The 23,800-nt window shown below is 35.3% G+C and overlaps 1 protein-coding gene across 7 annotated transcripts in view; it reads right to left on the bottom strand.

Moving 5' to 3' along the window:
* LOC138175982 (USP6 N-terminal-like protein) overlaps nt 1-23,800 on the bottom strand; it is a 202,750-nt gene that overhangs the window by 18,787 nt on the left and 160,163 nt on the right. For all 7 annotated transcript variants that reach the window (XM_069106635.1, XM_069106633.1, XM_069106636.1 and 4 more), the window contains 7 exons: nt 20,573-20,682; nt 19,453-19,501; nt 14,984-15,104; nt 11,278-11,372; nt 10,157-10,222; nt 9,973-10,072; nt 5,192-5,344 (listed from right to left, as the gene is read on the bottom strand). In XM_069106635.1, the coding sequence (XP_068962736.1) occupies nt 5,192-5,344; nt 9,973-10,072; nt 10,157-10,222; nt 11,278-11,372; nt 14,984-15,104; nt 19,453-19,501; nt 20,573-20,682 (694 nt within the window). The remainder of the gene's footprint in view (nt 1-5,191; nt 5,345-9,972; nt 10,073-10,156; nt 10,223-11,277; nt 11,373-14,983; nt 15,105-19,452; nt 19,502-20,572; nt 20,683-23,800) is intronic.

Consider the following 23,800-nt stretch of genomic DNA (forward strand, 5'->3'; position numbering starts at 1 on the left):
AAAGAAAGAAAAAGAAAGAAAGAAAGAAAGAAAGAAAGAAAAGAAAAAAAAAAGGAAGAAAGAAAAAAAAGAAGGAAGGAAGGGAGAGGGGGGGGGAGAGAGAGAGAGAGAGAGACTTTATATTGAGATTTTTGTCTATTTCTTGATCTTGCTCAAGCCTTTGTCACCACCTAGTGGAAACTCAGTTCAACTGTAAGATTTACAGAGTAATTGCCTCAGTAGGCATTAACAGCTCCTTGCGCTGAACAACAGACATATAATTAGGGTAAAGTGCTCTAAGTGCTCTCTTGTGAACAACAGTCTACTTTTTAATTTCAGCATGAGAATGTATGTACTCTGACTGTTCTAATAGTTTTAAGTGAGGAGTGAAAGGAACCATTGTCAGAAAAATTATCTAGAAAAGCAACATCTTGGTAGGAGCTTTATGCTTCCTTCTTTACAAATGACTTCCTGATTGAATGCTATAGTTTTTGAGTCAAAGTAAGTTTTAAAAATACCATCATAACACTGTGACCTTAAATCAATATTTCAAATATGAAAGTGTCTTTTTTTCCCCTGTACGATGTGCTAATAGAACATAAAATGTATGTAATACACTGGGGACTACCAGAAAGGTGATCCATTCTTCTTTTTTATACCAATTCTACAGAGTCCTGAGAGTAAAGATAAGAGCTGTTCTAATTTTTTTAAACGTAGTGTTTGTAAACTCCCTTTCCTCAGAAGATTAATCTACTAAAAAGGAGGTTGTGGTGTCATAATTATTTCAGTCCACTTTTCACTAGACTATTATTACTTAATGCTCAAAAACCTGAATTTTTAGTACTATAATCTTCAATTTATGAAAGGATTTTTTAAAAAAAAGGAGTATGAAACAGTTCCAATTATATAAATTAAAATGAGATATGGTAGCCCCTCAATCTCAATAAAAAGGGGACAGTGGCTATTACAATTTAATAATGAGATCAGAAGCAAGTGTGTAATCACTTTGAACAATAGAGTAACTTGTAATGCTAAAATAATTTCTGAGAGCAAAGCACAAGTCAGTAAGATTTGTTTAATCTATTAAAGAATCAATTACAATATTATAAGCACCTACTATGCAGCAAGGAATTGTAATGAAGAGAAATATAGGAGGATATAGAGGGCAGAATTATTACTATATTTTTCTGAGTTTAACTTTTGGTCCAATTAGAAGCCAAAGTACATCTATACAGATATGTAACTAAAACGACTGATACTTTGGGGTCCCTGCCAAATGGCGGATTTAATTAGTAAATTTTTTAAAGTCAAAGTGTATGCATATAATATGTGCAACTACTTAACAAATTTATATGCAAATATAGGAACATATACATTTAGGATTCGATACTACCCTACAGAAACCTCTCTGCAGACCCACTGTCTTGAATGATGATTCCCTAGCTCTGACTACCATTTATGGGGGTCCCCAGACATGCTCAGTTCACCCTGACTACCCTTACTTTCTTGATTTCTCTACTTCCTTGTCAGCTGAATTGCTTCCCTCCCTAGTATATTTCCCTACTCTACTCCCTTTATGTATTGTCTTCCCTCATTTGGATATGTGTTCCTGCCTTACTTGTCTGGATATACACACTCATCAATTACTCCAGAATCTGATATCACATTAGCACTTAACTTTTTTCTAGTGCTCTCATGCTCTTTCTCTGTCTCTGTCTTCCATATTCTCTACTATTCCTCAGTAAGAGATACGAGACTTTAATTTCACAAGTATGAGTGTTGCATATGTGGCATCCTTTAGTAAGGCCTAGCTCTGTTTTTTTATGAGAAGATAGTTCTCAGGAGGCAGCTAGGTGGTGCAGTGAATAGAGTACCAGCCTTGAAGTCAGGAGGACCTGGGTTCAAATCTGACCTCAGACACTTGACACTTACTAGCTGTATGACTTTGGTCAAGTCACTTAATCCCAACTGCCTTGCCTTCTTCCCTCCAAAAAAAAAAAAAAGGTAGTTCTCGGGAAGGGAAAGGGACTTAAAAGAACTACAAACAAGACTAATGAATCTCCTAATAGCTGTTCTCTTTTAAGGGGCTTTAACATATTATACAGTTATAGCCATAATGAAACCAACAATTTCTAATTTAGAAGTAGTTAGCATTATAGACTATCTAGAAAAATGATGGTGTTTAAGGCAGAACTTCTGTGAAATTCTATAATGAACAACAAATTCAGAGAAACATCGGAAGATTTGTACTAAGTGATAACGAAAAGGAGAATCAAAACAGTACACACACTAGCTATGACAATATGAATAAAGATACCACTAAAAGGCAACAAAAACCAAGTAAAATACAATGGGCAATGTTAGCACCAAACTATTAAAGCTAAAATACTTGTTTACAATCTGTTAACTCCAAAACCCCAAAATGACATGTAATATAGCAGAGAGAAGAATGAGCTGCCTAAGAAAGTAGTGTGTTTCTGCTCATTGGAAATCTTCAGGCAGAAACTGCTGTAATGGATATGCTTTGAATTAAATGGATAATGGGATCCATTTCCAACTTTAAAATCTTATGATTATGTGAATGAAATGTTTGTTGGATTGGATTTTAAAAAAAAACTTGAAGAAAAATATACCAGGCAAAGCCTAAAGTAAATGAGGTTGAAAGATTTAAATTAAAAATATTAAATGTAAAAAAAAAAAAATACTTAAGTAGTAAAGTTTGGTCTAGAATAGAGAGCATGCACATAGATTATTTATTGGATTACTTAGTGTGAAGGGCAATTAGGATATTTAAAATAATACATTTGATGTTAAAACTAGAGAATTTTAAATTACCTACCCCAGATTTACTGCAGAGAAGACAATACTGAATATAAAATCTCACTTTTAAATTTTTTTATGTCTAATTTTTAAAAATCTCAATTTACTAAATAAAGCAAAACTATCAAGTTATGGCATTCTAAGAAAACAGCTAGTTGTGATAATGATCCAATGCAATTCTATTATTATCATTCTACTGAATATTACAGTTATGGTTCTCTTTTAAGCTTTGGTACTTCAAAAACCCAAATCTCTGTACCCTCTCCCATACTCACTCTTTAAGCCTCCAACTCTTACAACTAAATTTCATTAAGTACTTTCCTTCAGCAACAAATTGTTCCTGAAAAGCCCACCTGTTCTGTGAAAGCTTCATTTAAATTCCCCATCACTCATTTTTTGCTCAGATGTCCCCAGTTGGTCCATATTCTTCCATTAAATGAAACAGTGTTCCTATTGCTGTTCTGACACTAATGATGCTGAGCATACTGGCAGAATAAAGTCACGTTAATTTCAACAACTGTTGAAGGAAGGAACGGGTAATGAAAAACCAATCCTTTTGAAATAATGGAAACAAACACAAAAAGGAATTATACTTTCTACATTAATATAAGTGACAGAGATTATGTAGAAATCTATTTAAAGTAAGATATTAAACCACCATATTATAAAACATATAATAACTGAGCAACATAAGAGACACAAACATTAACCAGAACATGAATATCCTATGCTGTTTTAGGAAAAATATCTTCACTTTAAAAAGAGAATGAGAAGAAAAGCAAAATGTCATGTCACACAGTGGTTGGAGAGCTAGCCAAAGAGTCGGGAAGACCTAGGTTCAAGTCCCACTTCTGACAAGCACTGGCAATACGACCCATCATTTAACCCCTCAATACCACAAAGCAACTCACTAAGACTAGGTGCAGTTGCTGACTTTCATTGGTAGAAGGAAGATGGGAAAAGAGAAGTAAGGGAAGAGGAAGAGAAGAGGGAACAAGGTGAAGGGAAGGAGGAAGAGACTGCAAAAATGTGCTATACATATTAAGAAGGAAATTCTTAGTAGCAGGGCTGTCACAATAGGCAGGAGAAAAATCCTCACTACCCAATGACAATGACTCTCACAAACTATGCTTCTATTTGCATTTATTACTGTGGCACTCAAGTTCTTCCTGCTCCTGTGCTAGCAAACTGATTACAGTAAATATTAGAACAGCATTAATTAACCATAAAAAATATAGTCTTGAATCAGTCTATATGCAAAGAAGATATTACCTAGGTGCTAACTATATTTCCACCATTGCTTTTTATATATCCCTTATTAATTCTGCTCTCTCTATGCTTAGCAATCATTTTTCAATTGATCTACTTCAACCCCTAAAAAGTCTGCTCCATAATATCACATTAAGAAGACACTGCAGAATCGACCACGAGTTTGGCTCCATCTAATCTTAGTTCTTTTTTTTTTTCTTTTCCCTTTTCTCCCCTCTACATCAAAAAGTTACAGTTACAGAAGTGACTTTTATTCAGAAAAGAGAACAATGACAAGATGGTATGGTGGAAAGAATGCTAGGTTTAGAATTAGACAGCCCAGGCTCAGATTCCAGTTTTCTAACTTACTATCTTCATGCCCTTGAACAATAACAACCTCTCTGGGCCTTGGTTTCCTCAACTTTAAAAGCAGGGGGCTAGACTAGATAACCTCTAAGCTCCTTCCCTGCTGTAATCTATGGTCTTATGAGAAAGTAAGGACATGAGAATTAAGCTCCTACTATGTGCCAAGCAATATGCTGATCACTATACAAACATTATCACATTTGATTCTGACAACAATCCTAGGAATTGAGTGCTATGGTTATTCTCATTTAACAGCTGAGGAAACTTAGGCAGACAGACGTTAAAATAACCTTTCCAGGGTCACGTAGCTAGTAAGTGTCTGAGGGAGAAATCAGGTTCTCCTAACTCCAGGTCTCATGCTCAGACCACTGGGCCACCAAGCTGCCTCTAAGAATACAGGCCCTGAGTCACATATTTTCAATCTGGATAAATAATCTATCATGTCCTTCTGTGTTTCTTAAATCCTCCAGAATACATGTAGATATTGGCCACACTGCAGAATACAGAGCGGCACTTACTGAATCAAGATTCACTAGCATTATTGGATCTGTGGAGGTAGACTTATATTTATTTACTTAGAGTCAAAGCTTTCATAGGCTATTTTAGCATAAACAGGAACCACACCATCTAATAAGAGATCATTCATACCAATACTAACAAAAGTCTAATGATTATACTTCTAAAACTGGTCAGTGTGAACCTGACCATGTGTCAGGTTTATTATATCAGAAAAATCTTTATTATATTAGAAAGAAGAATTTTTGGTTAAATTTCTTACCAGGTTCTGGGAGATCTAACTTGGCCCGTTTCAGTTCTAACATAGAATTCTGAAGTTGTTCTATTACAAAGTCATCCTCAAAAAAAAAGTCCTTGGCTAGTGTTTCTTGAAGAAATTCCACAAGCTCTTCCATAGACAGTTTCATTAGATGTTCTAATAAGGGACAGGAGAAAAGAAAAACATATTGTCAATGGTCACCACTGGTTTCTCCACCAATGGTCACTTGGTTTCAGGTACATTCAGTTACATGGTGGCTGAATAAAACAAACTGGAAGTTTTCATGGCAGCTATCATTAAATAACATAACAGAAATAATGTACTCTGAGAGGCAAAACAGCTAAAGATTTAAAAAGTATTTGAATTTGAGGACAAGGGGTGTGCTACCAAATGTCTCCCCCTTGTTTCAAGAAGTTCTAGGTTCCCAAAATGAATAGTTCTCTCATGAGTGACAGTAACAGTCAAAAAAAAATTTGTTGGAAAAATATAAATGAATACAGAAGGGTCATGCAGGGTGATGTGAGAGTCCATGTGCCTCCCCTAGCAGTCATGTCTAACTCCCAATGGTTCAAAGGCATTAATATTGATTTTAAATGCTTTAAAATCATTTGCATCACACCTGCTTCAGGGCCCTGGGTTGACATAAGATTTTGATGGCAAGGTTGAAGGCTATCCGGGGAAATGTCCTGGGGACTCCCTCACTTCTCCCTAAAGCTGACAAGTGTTTCAATTTAATACATATACAATGGCCATTTCATTAAGTTAATTTTGTGATATGGTAGCTTCCAAAACCTGAAAAAGTAAAGTTCCTTCTATCAGTCTAGCCCCTAGAGCCATCACTGAGGAAAGAAATCATTGTAGAGAGGGGGCCCAAGTTGTTCATCACCACCACCTACTATTGGACTAACAGCACCAACAGGCAGACAGGCACAGGAGCATCCTGGTTCCAGCTCAGCCCCCCACAGCCATGGCCTGGAGAAGCAACCACTGTGCTAAAGGTGTCAGTCATCCCTACCAACTTGTCAACTAAGTGCCCCCCAGAGGGCAGGACACCAGCCTAGCTGAAGCGAGGAACTGCTAAGAATGATTCAGAAGGCAACATACACCAGACAGCTCAACCATCATAACCGCCTTGCCCACCATCTGCCCCTAAATAGTGATGCAGACATGTCAGGAACTTGAAACCAAGACTCTTGGGAACAGCGGTGCTTCTAGTCTAGCGGCTGCAGCCATCAGGCTGGGAGGCAAACCCTGGGGAGAGGCAACCTGACAGCCCCTCTTCCACTTCCTAAGCCACAGCTACTGAAGACCCAGGAAAAGAAAGTTATTACCAACAAAGTCCTTGGGTCTGCATCAGAAACAAATGTGATTTTGTCAGTAAAAATGACACTGGGCCCTAAGGACAATGGGATCTCTCCATCTAATTTATAGCTGAAACCTTCTATATTATGTCAGAGGTTAGACCCATTAGAATGTGAGCTTGAGAGCAAGTAATGTCTTCTTATTCTATTTGTATTCCCTTCATTTAGCCCTGTCTTTTACATATAGTAAGCATTCAATAAATGCTTTATCAATTTATAACTATCAAGGAAAACAGAATCAAGGGCCATAATTTTTCTTAAAAGTAGCTTGTAGTAGCTTAGTAAAGGTAGGATTATTTTTGGCGTATAAAAATATAATTTCCTTTCACTTTTTACATTGGGTCAGGGACTGTAAGAGAGAACTAGTAATAAAAATTAAATGTCTTTTGTGTTTTGGCCAGCTAATGAAGAGAAATTGGGGAGAGAAAGGAAAAGGGCATTTATAGATGCCTACAGATATAAAAGCCCACACAGATACAGACATCACTGTATAGATATAAATGCAGAAATTGACCAAGATATAGATATAGCTGTAGATGAAGAAGAAAACAGAAGCAAATACAGGTATATAATAAATAGGCTGTCCCAAAAGTCTCAGTGTAGTTTTAAGTTACCAAAGCTTGTAAAGATTTGTAGCATTACCAATTTCCAAAATTATAAGACTCACTGAAAATTTAATAATCAGATTGGAGGGAGCTGAGTCCAGCACACCCCTGCCTATGATGCTTTTCTTGGAGAATGGAGCAGAAAATCCTGTCTTTTAAGTCTCTGAAGTTAAAAAACAAAACAAAACAAAAACTCCACAACTGCACTAAGACTTTTGGGACAGTCTTCATATATCAATTTTTGACAAAAGCCTGTCAGGTAGAGATCTAAATAACTAGCAAATAATACAATTATTCAATCATTGTTAAATCATATGGTACAAATTCTAAATACTATATCTAGGGAAGGGTAGAGGAATTGAGACCTGATTTCAGATTTGAAAGATGTGTAAGATTCCTAATTTTTAACAGAAACTCGAACATTCTATTCTAGTCTCATATTATCATTTTACAGTGAAAAAAGCACAGTGCTGCTCCCTCCTTTGACACCAGGCCATCCCAGAACCAATCCAGACGTCTGTGCAATGGGAAGGGGCTGCTGTATCTTCCTGACTCCTCCCTTCACTCAAGCTGCCTGCCTGCTCACATGGCTTGGGTACGCTGAGTTAGTAATTACATTCTTTGTTATGAAATGATGTAGGGTCACCAGGCCTTAATACATCTGTCAGGCCACCATCTCCCAAGAGTCTCGACACCTTACCACCTGCCCCATGTTTATCGCCTCCAGTCTCCTGAAACTGTCACCTCCTCTGTGTCATGCCACGCACCTAAATCACTGAACCCTTAGTGATTCCAAGACTTTCCACATCCCCTTTAGTTGAACTTTTTCTTATATGTTATAGGTTTTATAAGCTTATATCTGCCCTAACTAGAGTATAAGCTCCTCGAGGAGGAATTTCTGGAATTTTCTATTTGTATTACTCTCCGGGACTTAGCACAGTACTCAACACAGAATAAAGGGCTTAATAAATACTTCCTAGTTTTAGGGAGTATGTTGAAGTATGCTAAAGATTTTAAAACCATTTTTAGTTTTTGCATACAGTCATAGTCATAGTCATCTCTTTTTGGTTCTTGCTCAAAGGAACACCTAAAATGAAAGTTAGAAAGTACCTTACAACTAAGAGAGTGCTCATAAATACTGAACAACAGGGTCTCCAAAGGGAAAATACATGCACAACACACTTTTAAGTTTAATTTGCATTATTAACATTTTCTCCATCAGTTTTTTCCCCCTCTATCATTTTCTTAAATCTAGACTTAGACTTATCAGCAAAACAATGAAGCCCATTATCTGCAACACTTGCCAATTCCCAAAATGTACTACTCAATGAAAATTTATCAATCAGCTTGGTAGGAATTGAGTCCAGCATACCCCTGCCTTTGATCCTTTTCTTGGAGAAAGGAAGAGAAAAATCAACTCTTCTGACTTATTCATGTCTGAGCTTTAGATTCCCTAGTCCAATTCTCACAGTAATGAACTTTAGACTAGGGGAAAAAACAGAAAATGTCTTAATAGAGTATTAAGACACTAAAAAATGTTACTATTAGAGTACATCTGTATTTCATAGCAAACTGCAGATGTGGCCTAGGTTTATGAGGGGACTGTGATGTTTTGATGATTCCTATTTTTGCCTTCTACTGGATAAATATTAATATTATGATTATTCTCATTTTCACCTTGTCATTTAGTAACTACCTTATGTCTGAAAGTTAATGTTGTTATTGTGACTGATTTGTGGAAACAAGAACCACCCAGGAGTAGGCTAAGAAGCTACAGTGATGAGGAGGAGGAGTGTATTCACCCCCACCCCACACAGACACCAGGGTTATCCCTAGAACTCTGAGAGAGAGTAATAGCTGTGTGGTCACTGTTCTCAGGATCCATCCAAGCTGCTCAAGTAGATCGTAGGGGGATTAAGCAAGTTAACCACAGTTGGAGAGAAGACAGAGAACCTAGAGAGAAACCTGGCATCAGTGCCAGGCTTAGGCTCCACACAGCCGTGATACACATACTGCACACATGCCATTAAGTGGGGGCAAGTCAAAGGGAGATGTGAGGAAAAGGTCAAAGGCCACTAAAATGCCATGACTCTAACACCAGATTTATAGTGTCTATATGTAATGGGAATGCAAATTTGGAAGATCTTCCCTGCCCCTAGGCTAAAGTGCACCTGAAGCCTGGGGAGAGAGGCTTGTTTATCAGTAGATACTTTTTGATTGGCCACTGGGTCAATAAGGTTGTTACATTCTCTGAGCCAGGAGAAGGCTATATAAGCCCTGATGTGAGGCTTTGTTTTGGGGGCTCACTTTGAGAAGTGTTCTGTGATTTGATATGGATTCTGGGAAGCCGTTGTCTGGAGACCCCCCGGCTTTGAAAAACCCAGATGCTGATTTGGTATGGATGTAATGGTTGGACAGTTTGGAAATCTGTCTACTTGATCTGTTTCTGTCTTGATAATTCTGCCTGTATACTTTGAAGTTCGGGGTGCTGACCTTTTTTTCCCCTGAACGAGGTAAACAATATATGTTTGACTGATTAAAGTAAGCTTTTTAACCCATTTTGAGTTGCTTTCCTTTAACAAAGCAGATCCAAGAACCTGTGGTGGCAAAAAACCCTGAGGACGTTTGGGGTGCTTGCCGCTACACTATATAATATAACTCCAAAGGAAAGAAACTGTCAAATGGTAGAACTTTGTTCATTTGTTTTGGGTAGTTAAGAAAACCATTAAAAAATAAATGTACAGGAATAAAGAATATGAGATTTTTAAAAATGATATCAATTTCTGTAGGGTATTTGCAGTAAAAAAACATTTCTTACTTCTGTGTAGCTTCAGGATTGTGTAAGACATGGCAGTAAGCACTCGTTCTCCTTCAAATATGTAAATGTCCCATATCCTGAGGTTTAGCGTAAAGGGTGTCTGCAATAAAGTTTTTTAAAAAGTCAACACTTTGATTCTACCATATAATTTCGTGTTCGAGTTCAATAAATAAAAAATACTTACTCGATCAAGGAAACACTGAAAGAACCACTTCATTGTATAAAAGCTTGTGTAGATTTCTTGAGAATCCTGAAGAAAAAAAAAACACCCTCATACAACACACAAACATGGCTTAAGATGATAAATAACTGACATTTATAAAGGTTTTTGAATTTTGTAAAGCACTTTACATAGATGATTTCATTTGATCTCATTTATATTATGTAGGAATCAGACTATAAAAACAAAATGTTACAAGCAGATGTTAGAGATAGCGAAGAAAATGAATGAGAAATTTAGGCCATGCTAAACTTTCTGCCATCTCAGTAGAGTCTTTCTTTATGATGTTTCATTTCTATTTTTCCCAGTTCTGGTCTTTTCCCCATCTCCAGTAGAAAAACAGGCAGAATTCCAAATTCTGCTTCTGTCGCTTACTACTTGTGTGACTTCAGGAAAGAGGTTTCTTGGGCGGCCAGGTGGCTCAGCAAGTAAGAGCACCGGCTTCAGTGTCAGGATGACCTGTGGATCAAATCCGGGCACAGCTACTTAGCACCACACCCAGAAATAACTGGCCGTGTAACCTTGAGCAAGTTACTTAACCCCGATTGTCTAAAAAAAAATAAAATAAAGAAAGAAAAAAGAAGTTTCATTTCCCCTCTATGAAATGAGAGAGACGGATTAGATGGCCTCTAAAGTCCTTCCAGTGCTAAATTCTTTTCTCATTAAAATGCTGTAATATTTTACACTGTCTTCACTGATCCCATGATATATATTGTATATTTAGGTACTATGAGATCCAGCCTGGTTGACACTTAATACATGTTTGGATCTCTATCCCCCACCCCCAAATGCTTCCGTGTCTGTGTGTATATCTGTGAGATCACATATACCTAAGAAATGTAATATTTTTGTCAGGTTAAACAAGAAATATCTTCCTTTCAACAAAAAAGTACAACAAATTTCATATATTATTACATATTATTGGTCAGATTAACTCGGCATATTGAAACTAAAGTTTTGAAACCCAATATGCTGAAAGAAATTGTGATTTTTAAATTGTTTACTTTATGAATAAAAAAGCAAAGACAGTAGAATCAAAGGCTGGTTTTTATTTTTTAGCTAAATTTTTTACCACTTTTACCTACCAAGTGTTGCTTAAGTTTTGACAGAAATTTCTTTAGTATTTTTTCATGGTGTTCTTGAAACCTCAGAAGTTTAGGAAAACCTTGGACAAAAAAGCCTAGGACATAACAACAAAAAAAGTTATTTTATTATAAAAAAGGGGAAAAATCAGTTTTGAAATACAGTAGAAGCAGCTAAAATGAAAACAACCAGTAGTGTATATATTTTCTTCCCACCTAGAAAAAAAAAGTATGCAAATGATGGTAATGAAATTTTAATAGTACTGCTGTCCATTATCTATATATTAAAAATTGTGTGTGTGTGTGTGTGTGTGTGCACATGTGTCTGTAAAATCACACTTGGATTACCTTTTAAAGCAGGGCCAGGAAATACTCTCTTTGTCAGAAGATAAAAAAGAAATGTCTTCTCATATATTATAAAATTAAAATGCTAAAAAGAGAGGAAGGAATTTAGAGTAAAGTCACCTATAGATGAAGTAGGCATTTAGTTGTGTTTGTGAAAAAGTCAGGCTGTATGTAAGAATTTCACCCAGATTTTCCCTCGAGGGTGGTTCAATAATAACCTGACACCATTTTAATGTAAATATGTTAAAATAGGAAAATTGAATAAGTTTATGTAAAAGAAAATTTGATATTGAAGTTAGCTTTACAAAATCGTTTCTACTTATCAAATGACTATGTATTAAGTTTGATTTCCATTTTTTTAACATCCTATAATCCCACCATCAGAATAAGACTGAGATTCTATAATTAAAATTTTGTCAAATTAAAAAAAAAGTTGTCATTGTATTTTAAGAAAATCAATTTACACTATATAACTTAGGTTACCCCTGACAGGGTAGGAATTATGAACTATTCAGAGCAGTTTTTTATACATTGAACTGTTTAGTGAATTTTTGAAAAATTCTAAAATTGGGGGTTTTAAAAATTCATCATTTTTTAAGAAACTAGTCCCAGTCTATACAATTTGGCAAAGGACTAGAAAGCATGTTAAATTCATTTTCTAATCAATACTACATCTTCATTATCCCGAAGTTAGTTGAAGGAAGCCTAGGAAGTCAGGAGGCAGAGATGAGGAGAAAGAAAATGCCAGGTATGACCAGTGAAAATGCTCAGAATCAGGACATAGTTTGCCACGTGTGAGGAACAGCAAGGAGGCAATACCATCTCACTGGATCAACGAGTATGTGGAGGGGAAGTAGAAGAAGAATGGAGATGCAAGAAGAGACCAAATTATGAAGGTCTGCAAAAGTCTAAAAAGGATTTTATATTTCATCCTAGAAGCACTAGAGTTTATTAAAGTGGAAGGAGAGATGGTAGTGATATGTTCAGACCCATATTTACATCAATTTGATAGCTGAGTGAAGAATGGATTGGAGTGGGGAGACCAGAAGCAAGGAGGTCAACCAAAAGGCTTGCTTAGAAAACAGAAATTTTATTTTTTCTTTGATATCTCAGAATTAGTAATTTAAAAACATTTACTGAGCTATCACATTCACTACAAATCATAGCAAAATAACATTAACATATACAACATAAAACTAAGTTAACATATACATTTCAAAGTTTTATTAGTGGACCTGGAAATAGATACCTTCAAGTAGAGAAACACCAGCAAAATTATCTTTAATTAGAACTTTTAAAAAAGTTACTGAGGTAGTTAATATAAACTTGCACAAAACAACAACAACAACAAACCCTGGTAGCATTAATTGTTGAATAAGCTACCATGTGTGTTTAAAGTGAAATATCATTTCTCAGAAATAAGGCATTTCTTCCTCATAAATATTTGTTACCAACACCAAAGTCAATAGTAATTCAGAATGCCAGCAACATCATCTGTTCACATGCTATGTCAAAATTCACGATGATTTTTTTTTTTTTGCTTTTTGGAGGGGCAAATTGGGGCTGTGACTTGCCCAAGGTTACATGGCTAGTAAGTGTTAAGTGTCTGAGGCTGGATTTGAACTCAGGTCCTCTTGACTCCAGGGCCAGTGCTCTATTCATTGCATCACCTAGCTGCCCCATATATGATGATTTTTAAAAAATAAAATGCTTTCTAACATATTTTGATTTTTACAACACCTACATTTTCCATCATATCTCCCACATCCTGAAAGATGTAATAAACAAGTTTTTAAACTAGGAGGGAAAAAAATACCTCAAAGCTAACTTACAAAAAAAGTATAACTTGATATGTAATGTGTTGCTCCTATACTACTCTACCTCTAAAAAGAACCTAGGAAGGAGATTCTACTCGTATGTTCAAGCTTGGTGTTTATGTCACAGAATTCTGCATATGGCAAGAAGCAATAGGGAGGCAAGCAACAAGACTAATCTTTGTGAGTTCAAATCTTGCCACAGACACTTTCTACCTGCATGACCTTGGACAAGTTACTTAATCCTTTTTGTCTCAGTTTCCTCATCTGCAAAATGATCCAGAGAAGGAAATGGTAAACCACTCTAGTGTCTCTGCCAAGAAAACCCCAAACGGGGTCACAAAGAGTTGGACATGACTCAAACAATTAAACAACAACAGTGTATCTGTTATACACACACACACATTCCATAGTGCAAAGTTTAAATGTCAATACTGAGCTCAAGGTCAGATAAATGTATTACTGTGGCTCCAAGAGTTGATGTAAGCTGATATTAGCAGCTAAGTCTTCTTATTAAGTGTTCTTCCACTTAAAGTTTCACTTCTCAACAAATAGGGCGTACTTCTCCTAAGCCATTGAAGACACAGGGATAATGTAAAGAAAAGTAGGAAATGGAAATTTATAACAAAATATAAATTACTTATATTTAATGTTACTTAATTTATTTTCCTTAGAAGTTTTATGGGATGAATCTATCCCACCAGAATTTCAATTGCTAATTTTAAAAAGTGTTTTTCATGTTCAAATGATCCATTTGGATGGCAATAAAATAAAATTTTAAAATCTGATATGACCCATTTTTACCACATGGACAGAAAACTATGACATACCTATAATATGTACTTCCAAGAATAAATCACAACCCAAGTGTGTCAAAATCTGATTGTGGTTTAACAAATGTAAGGAAAAGGTTATAAAAATGGGATAAGTTGTTTAAAATCATATAAAGTAGAACATACTTCAAGTACTTTATAAGAACTGTCAAATATAAATGGCAATTTAAATTAAAATTAAGCTTCACAGGGTAATAGTATCTAACGGTATGTAACTGAAGTGCTAACCTAATTTTACTAAGTTTCATAATTTTTATTAAAACTATTATTCCATAGTAAAAAAATAATAGCTATGGTGAGTCAATAAGATATTTTTTGTAAACATTGTAGTTTCTTAAAACTTAGAAAGCATCTGTTTTCTCATAAAAACCTTGTTTGCCCATGCCTCTAGAAAAAACATTTACTTATTAAGCTCTACAATTTCAAACGACCCAGAAATTAATAAAATTGGGTGTAGTAATCCATTTATAGCATAAGTTTATATTCAATAAAATGTAATTTTATTCTATTTTTTTTAATATGGAAGAAAATTTATCCTCTAAATTCCAGTAAAAACAAAATATAAAGTCTCCTTATATTACCCAAGAATTAAAAAAAAATTCCTTCTGGAAATTTTTTCAGCATTTGTTTTTTTAAAAAATCTTTCACTTCATGCTACTAAGATTATTCAAAGTTTTTAATAATTTTTTTTAATTGCAAAATACTAGCTTTTCTTACCATGCATGGCATACTTGGGACCTGAAAGCAGCTTCACCAGAGCCCAGAATGCATCTTCTTCATTCATATACATAAGGAGCAAAGCAGTGATCTGGCTCATTCCCTGACAGTACCCAACTTCCTGAAGGTTAAGTGAATAAAAAGCAAGTTAACATCAAACCTCTGCAGGACTTCTTACCGAAGTATCTCACATTAAGAGAACATGTGTGCTGTCACAAGGTCAGCCCAAGATCTCTGGATCAACACAGAACATACAACTAGGCATGACTGGGAGCTATTTGGCACCTCCTTCATTTCACATGCAGCTGTGCTGTTGACAGCACATGTGTACACGTACTATGTACGCGTGTATTCATAGCATTCCCCCAGATAGTGGACACATTACATAGAGCAGAATGGTGCTTGGAAATAAATCCAATGCGGTGCATAGACTGCACAGTCCCATGTGTCTATGCTTATGTGGTCAGATGATTTACAGAAGAGATGGAGGTCAGAGGTCATGCAGCCCGACCCTTTCATTTTGTGCTGGTTTTTCAATTCAACTCTTTGCGACCCCATTGAGGGTTTTCTTGGCAGAGATGCTGGACCTGTTTGCCATTTCCTTCTCCAGCTCATTTTACAGATGAGGAAACTAAGGCAAACAGGGTTAGGTGACTTACCCAGGGTCACACAGCTAGTAAGTGCTGGAAGCTAGATCTGAATGCGTAAAGATGAGTCTTCCTGATTCCAGGCTCAGCACTCTATCTACTGTGCCACATAAGAGTTCTCCTAATGGAGTTCAACCCTCTCATTTTACAGATGAGTAAACTGAGGTCAAAAATACTCAAACTGACACCACTAGTAAATGGCCTGCAATGGAAACCCAAGTTCTTTGAACATGAATTCAGCGCCCTTTCTACTACCTCATGTTTAACCACCACTCCATGTTTTACTATCACACCATTTTGCTACCAAATACAGCTTTGACTTCTACTTTTTTCTTTATGACCCCTAAAATAAAAAGTTCTATTTGTTCAACACAGTTCTCATTTTTTCTTAAAATAAATGTTTCATAATATTTCCTTTGAATTTCTGACATAATCATTACTCCACAGCATTAAAATTTATCTTAGTTGCTAATTCTCTTGAATCCAATCAGACAACAAAAACTTATATAGCTTCCACACTGTGGGGAGCATTCATCTACTGTTTTTACATAAAGCATGTAGTCACTCATTCAGTGATAAAAGTTCAAATAGCATCCTGACTTCCCATTTCAGAGACTAATACAGTTCCATCCTAGCCCAAGTAGAGGCAAAAGTAAAAAAAAAAATATGTGTGGGGGGAAAAGTAGGAGGTGTATTACATTTGTAATCTCCTTCATAAGAAAAGTCTACATGTATTTCCATAAGCTAGTGAAAGGGGAATTTCAAGATCTGTGAAGGGCCTTGAAGAGTCTAACGATGGCACTCCAAAAGTCTAAATGGAAAGGCCTTAGGGATAATTCTCATCTTTATTTGTATATATGACTAATATTTTAATGAGTGAAATAATCACTAAGATAAAGTCCTCCTACAGTAACTCTTTAGGAAGAGCTGTTCTTTGTGTGGAACACATTTCCCAGGTTATAAAATCACAAACCTAGAGATGGAGGCGATTGGAGAGGTCATCAGATCCAACACTTTCATCTTACAGACAAAGAAATGGAGTCCTGAAGAACTTAGATTACTCATCTAAAGTAGGAATCACAGCCCCTACTTCAGAGTGTTGTTGTGAGGATCAACTGAGATAATAAACAGAGAGTACTGTGCAGGTCTTAAAGTTATGTATGACAGTGAGTTTTAATTTTTGTTAATACACATGATTCCATATATTGTAAGTAGCAGAGCCTAGAATTTGAACTTGGTTCCTGTGATTCCAAGAAAAGTGCTCTTTTCCTTATACCATAAACCCTACTATCTGTTTTGTTGAGAGTTGGAACTGAGATGACAACATTTAGGAGTCTCTTGCTCTGGAAGCGAGAACACGGGCAGATTCCATGACCCCAAATTATGGATGACAATATCAAATATTACTATGCCCAAATCCAAGAATATATGGTCTGCCATGGCACACATTGACCTCAGATTCTTCACTTTCAAAGTTAACAATAAGGCAGGTCCTACACACCAACGTCTTAAACAAAACCATGGAAACACAGGGTTTGATGGGACATGAAAAACTGATTGTTTAATCTCATTTTTGCAAATGAGCAAACTTAGGACCCAAGAGGATAAGTGGAAGATCAAGGATAGAGCTTATCACTCTTGTACAATGTGCTTTCTGTTGGATTCCACTGAATAAGCCAAAATTAGAAATCAGAAAATCAAAATAGCTATCTTAAAAACAATTTATCTATAAAAAGGAGGTAAACAAAAATCAAAAGGAACTTAAGTCTGAAGAATAAATAAAAATAGATATATTTAATAATCACAACACATAAAATGGCAAGTGGTCATCTGGACTTGCATCAATAGAGCTGTATCAAAATACTAAAGCAAAACTTCTTTCCTAGAACTAAATATGTGCACTAGTTTGCTTTTAAAATTTTCTTAGCCCTGAAATCCCAAATGACACATCAATGACACCTCCACAATTAAAAAGTAGGAGTGCTTGGAGAATATAGAAGCAGTTTTCTTTTCTGAATGTACTAAAGTAAACATAATAGGGTTAAACTCCCTGACTCTTCTAAAAGTCTGCTTATAAAATGAATACTATGAGAAAATGGTAGGAAATCTACAGTGAAATTTCAACTTTAGACACTCAATTTGCTTAAATGTGTAGTTTTCTAAAGCTAAAATTACTGACCATAAATTAGAACTCTATTTTTAATATAAGATGCTACACACACACACACACACACACTTCTATATTATCTTTTTTTTTTTAATTTTTTTTTTAAGCAATCGGGGTTAAGTAACTTGCTCAAGGTTACACAGCCAGTTATTTTGGGTGTGGTGCTGAGTATCTGAGCCCGGATTTGATCCAGGTCATCCCGACACTGGAGCCAGTGCTCTTACTTGCTGAGCCACCTGGCTGCCCCTAAGCAATTGGGGTTAAGTAACTTGCTCAAGGTTACACAGCCAGGTGTTTCTGGGTGGGTGCTAAGCGTCTGAGCCTGGGTTCGATATCCAGGTCTTCTCAACACTGGAGCCAGTGCTCTTACTCTCTGTGCTACCTGGCCGCCCCTCTATATTATCTTTTTAAGAGAGGAAATAGATTTTTCCTGAATTATTTACATCTTTTCCCCTGGTCACACTTGCCATAATACAATGTATTTTGTATATTAGGGTTAAGGATACAGTTTATGGAATAGAAAAATCGGTCCACAAAATCTAAGTAAAATCTTAGTTTTCTTATCACAAGACTCTTGGCACTGACATACTAATCAGGAAAAAAAGTGAATAATACTCAATGAGACATTGCTCTTTAAAGTCAATTCTTTGAAAATTTCAGCTGCAAATGCACCAACTATAATTTGTTTCCTAAATAAAATTCACTCCAATACCAAGACATGAATGTATATACTTTAAAATAACAATTCCCATCCTTACTCTTAGTCTATTCCTCCATAGTTAATCTTCAACCAACCTGTGACTCTTTAAAACATGGGGCAACTTTAAAGCATGAGAAAAAAAATTTTTTTCTGAAGGAAATAAAGTAAACTTAATAGGGATCAACTCTAACTCGCCAAACTATAAAATGTAATGGTATTATGACCAAACACTATGGGTCTGATTTAAAATTTCACTATCTGGATAGACATCCTATTGAACAGTAAGAGAAGCCTCAGAGAAATATGGGTCTGATTCTAAGGATCAGTTTTTTTTTTAACCTTTTATTTATTTATTTTTAGTTCCCAACATTCATTTCTGCAAGATTCTGAGTTACAACTTTTTCTCTCCCTGTCTTTTCCCTACCCCCCACCCCAAGATATCAAGCCTACTGAATACCCCTTCCCCCAATCTGTTCTCTCTTATATCCTCCCCCTAACTTTCTAGTACAGCAGGATGGATTTCTACACCCCAGTCCCTTATACCTTATTTTCCAGTTGCATGTAAAAAACAATTTTCTTTTTAACATTTGTTTTTAAAACTTTGATTTCCAGATTCTTTCCCTTATTCCCTCCTCACCCACCCCCACTGGGAAGACAAGCAATTCAATATAGGTTGTTTATGTGTAGTTACGCAAAACATTTTAAGGATCAGGTTTTTTTTCCTTTTTGGAGGACAATTGGGGTTAAGTGACTTGCCCAAGGTCACACAGCTAGTTTTTGTGTTAAGTGTCTGAGGCCGGATTTGAACTCAGGTCCTCCTGATTCCAAGGCTGGTGCTCTATTCACTGCGAAGGATCAGTTTTATATGAGAAAGTTTTAATCTTAAATAATTCTCAAACAACATAATGAGGGAAAAAAAAGATAAAACATGGGACTATATATAAAATGATCTTACCGTATTATAAATAGAATATGCAGCTAGAACATGGAATAAGGATTGTTGCCTAGAGGTAAAAGAACAGTTATATGAAACATAATTCAGTTATTGAATTTGTTTTAATTTTTAAAATGAAGTTAATTTTCTATGAAACAGATTCCCTCTTACACAGCCCTTAGCCCTATCAGGTAAAACTATATGGTTATAAGTGGGCTCGATACAAAATCGGACTGTATAGAATTAGACATGCTACCATCTGATGGAAAAATTCATGCAGGGATTTCTATAGTAGTTTTTAGCAATTCCTTTCCTGTCATACTTAAAACTACTTCAACACGACACATTATTTCAAGAGAAACTGGAAAAATGCTTTCATAGCTTTGCTGAACTGCACCACAGGTATTTTTTATAAAATTTAGAACTTTACGACATACTTTACATACATTATGTCACTTGATCCTCATAGAAAGTCCTATGACATAGACAGTCTAAGTATAATTACTCTCATCTTATCAACAAGTAAAATGAGGTTGGGTTGGGTTAAGTCAAGTGATTTGCCAGATCACACTGCTAATAAGTGGCAGAGGCAGAATTTGAACCCAAGTCTTCTGATTCCAAGTTGTGTGATTTTTTTCTTTATATTATGCTGCCTCTCATAGAAATTACTTGTCTCAGAATAGCAAGTATTACACAATACTAAGACTGAGCCCATGAAGATGATCATTCTTATTTTTTTGTTTCAGGATTTTCTTTATACTTAGACTAATTTTCTTTAGCCCCAAGGCCACTAGAGTTCCATTATAATTTAGAGATATATGGCATTAGCACAGTCCTTGAAAGGTATTTCAAAAGTAATTTCATCCTAAAAAGCTATCTTATAGAGAATTCTCACATCAAAAATTATTTTTTTAAACTAATCTCTTATTACTTACTAAATGAGTAGAGTAGTAAATTAAATCAGACACTAAGTTTCAGTTTCAAATGACAAGGCTTTAAATGTTCTCAAACTCGAAAATTAAAAACCTTACCCAATAGGATACATGGGACCCTTTGAGGACTCAGGTTCGAAGTAAAATATACTATATTAAGTCTTTATTCAGATTCTAACTTATATTACACAATATTCAAATTTACTTACTTCACACCATATCTGTCTCTAAACATAATGTGGTCCCTATATGTGCGATTGACATCAAGATCAATTTGTCTGATATCAGGTGAACAACCTCGTGCTCGATGTTTTAGTTTCTGAAAAAGAAAAGGAACAATCATGCAATTTTAAATAAAAGTCTTCACGGTTTTAAGAAATTTCATAAAAAAAATAAAATGAATTTTTTTATTAATCTGAGAATTCATTATTTGGTGTCAACTGATGTCCCTATTAGTTTCTTAAACAGCTGACTACTTAGGTCATAGATAAAGTGATTCTGGTTATTATCATGATAACTTACATACAAACTTATAAATACTGGAAAGGATGTATTTGGCCCATTTCTCAAACCAATCTGGTAAACTGAAACTATAATCTGAAGGGGAGGAAAAAAATTTTCTGATAAAACCATACAATATTAAAACCATATACTGCTATGAAGTACAATAGGTGTGTTGTATAAAAGCACCAAAGCAACGGAGGTAATGCAGAGTAATCCACAGGTAAAAATAATAAGGAATTAGGTCAAGACCAATATTTACAGCCTAAGATGCCTAAGTAAATAGCAAACAAAAGAGAGTTTAAGGGATTAAAGTGAAAGTGAAAAGTTAACACAAGAAGATAAATTTGATTATAGAGTTATCATCAAAACTTCGGACTCAAAATGAACCTGATGATGGAAGGATGTATTTTGGGGGTTTTTTTGTTTAAGTCTAAAGGAGGTAAGAAGGAGAAAACATTTGAGATAGGGGAATAGCTGATGCTTTTTTTTTTGTAAGACATATGACAGGATACCCAGAAAATGGACATGGATGATGCTTTCCTAAGATCAATTGGCAAAACATCAAAAAGGTAGCATACAGTATTGATGAGATACTTTTACAATCTTGACATCTGCAAAAAAAAATCTCATTCCAAAAAAAGTAGATCACTTGATAAATGCTTTACTAGACTTGCTGAAAATTTCATCTTAGAAGCCAGAGGAGGCAATACAAGTAACTAAAATTCAACAAATATTGAGGTATACACTACATGCTGAATACTGTGTTAGGTACTAAAAATACAAAAATGGAGAATAAGAGGCAGGGTGGTATAGTGATAAAGAGTGCTGGACTTGGGATCAGGAAGAAGACCTAAGTTAAAATTCCAACTCGGACACTGTGTAACAATGTTTATGTCACTTAAACTTAGATTCGATTTCCTCATCTGTAAAATGAGAGGACCAGATGGCCTCTAAATTCCTTTTCACCTCTAAATTTATGAACCTATGAGACCTGTAAGAAAATGAATGCATTCCTGGAGAAAGTATACGCATAGGAAATACAAGTGGAAATGATGGGGGTCAAAGAAAGCACTTGAGAAAAAAGGAAATTATCAGCAGGTACATGTATGAGTATGAGAAAGAAAATTAGATATAGAAGTGATAGGAAACAAGCAGTGACAAATTAACTTAATTCCTCTTTTAGAAAGGATCACTAGATTAGTAGATATGAGAATCTACTAATTGATAAAGCATATTTTTATTTTAGCAGACATTTGACAGAGTCTCTAGTGACATCGTTGTGGACAAGATGGAGAAATGTAAGCTTCAGGCAGAATCACATATGCAAATGTTGTTAATGTACAATAATTGTAACTCAAAATATTTTGCTTTAAGTTTCACAAAACACTTTGGACCATTACCACTACCTTAGCACTGCACAATTAAATAATTTTTACCAATGGCTTAAATGAACATATACTTCTAAAATCTGCAAGGGACACAAAGCTGGGAGGGATAGCTAAGGTGAAGAATAATATAATTAAGAGTCAAAATTATGTTCTCATACGAAGTACAAACTGTTAACAATCATATGAAAGAATACTCCAAATCATTAACAATAAGAAAAATGCACATAGGACCAACCCTGATTTTTCACCTTACACTAAGCAAACTGACAAAGATGACAAAATAGGGGCATAATCAATGATGGAAGGAATGACTATGAAAAGAAAGCCATATTAATTAATGCACTGGCAGTGAGATTGTGAATTAATACAATCATTTTGGAAAGTGATTTGTTAGTCATTCAAATAAAGTGGCTAAAATGTCCATACCCTCCGACTCAGAGATCCTGTAGCTAGATGTATACCTCAAGGATATCACTGACAAAAAAAAAAGATCTATGTGTACCTTCATATTTACAGCAGCACTTACTGGAGCAGCAAAAAATTAGAAACAAAGCAGATGCCCATGGATTGGGAAATGACGAACTAACTGCAGTACAAGGATATAATGGAATATTAAGCAACTATGACAACTGTGAAAAAAGCAAGGACTTACATGAACTGATGCAAAGTGAACTAAGAACAAGGAAAGCAATGATGTGTGTGTGTGTGTGTGTGTGTATACAGAGAGAGAGAGACAAAATTTTTTTAAAAAAAGGTAAATGCAGTCATAAAACAATTGAAAATGAATGCTCCAGTTTAAAAAAAAAAACAAGCTTGGATTCAAAAAAGAGATATAAGAAGACACGTTCCCCCCCCCATACTCTTTTTTACAGAGGATGGGGTTCTTAGGCACAGAATACTGAATATTTTTTTCAATGTATTAATGTACTTATTTATTTTTTCCCCTTTCTTCCTCTTCCTCATTTTTAAAAAATCATTTGCCTTAAAATGATGGCTCAGAGGGAAATCTAAGTGATATAAAAATAAAATATACAAAAAGGTGCCAAAATTATCTTGCTAACATAAGATAATAGGCATAAATGCAAAGCTCTGTTTAAGGTGTTTTTTAAAAACAATGTTACGTAATGATAATTGCACATAGTAGGTGCTCAATAAATAATTTTTGTAAGGATAGATGGCTCAGAAATCCTGAGAATTAGGTTTTCTCAGATTGGGAATCAAGTGCATACATGACTTAGATAAACATTTTAAGGTCAAAGAAAAGAAACTTTTTCATTTTGAAGCTCAAAAAACAATACATGCTACATTACATTCCTTTAGAGGGAATTCCTGGAGTGTTACATACCAAGTTGGGAGCTCAGAGAGGACAACAAGGGAAGTAGTGTTGAAAACAAAAACTTTCATAGAGGAATAGTTTAAAAAAAAAACTTTAAGTAGTGAAATGTGAAGTCAGCAGAAACAGAACTATATACATGTCAACTATAACTTTAAAAAAAGGAAAGAAGGGGCGGCTAGGTGGCGTAGTGAATAGAGCACCGGCCCTAG

Source organism: Petaurus breviceps, unplaced genomic scaffold, assembly GCF_028583685.1.
Source record: "Petaurus breviceps papuanus isolate PSGF00001 unplaced genomic scaffold, PetGlider_PUasm1.0 80, whole genome shotgun sequence".
NCBI lineage: Eukaryota > Metazoa > Chordata > Mammalia > Diprotodontia > Petauridae > Petaurus > Petaurus breviceps.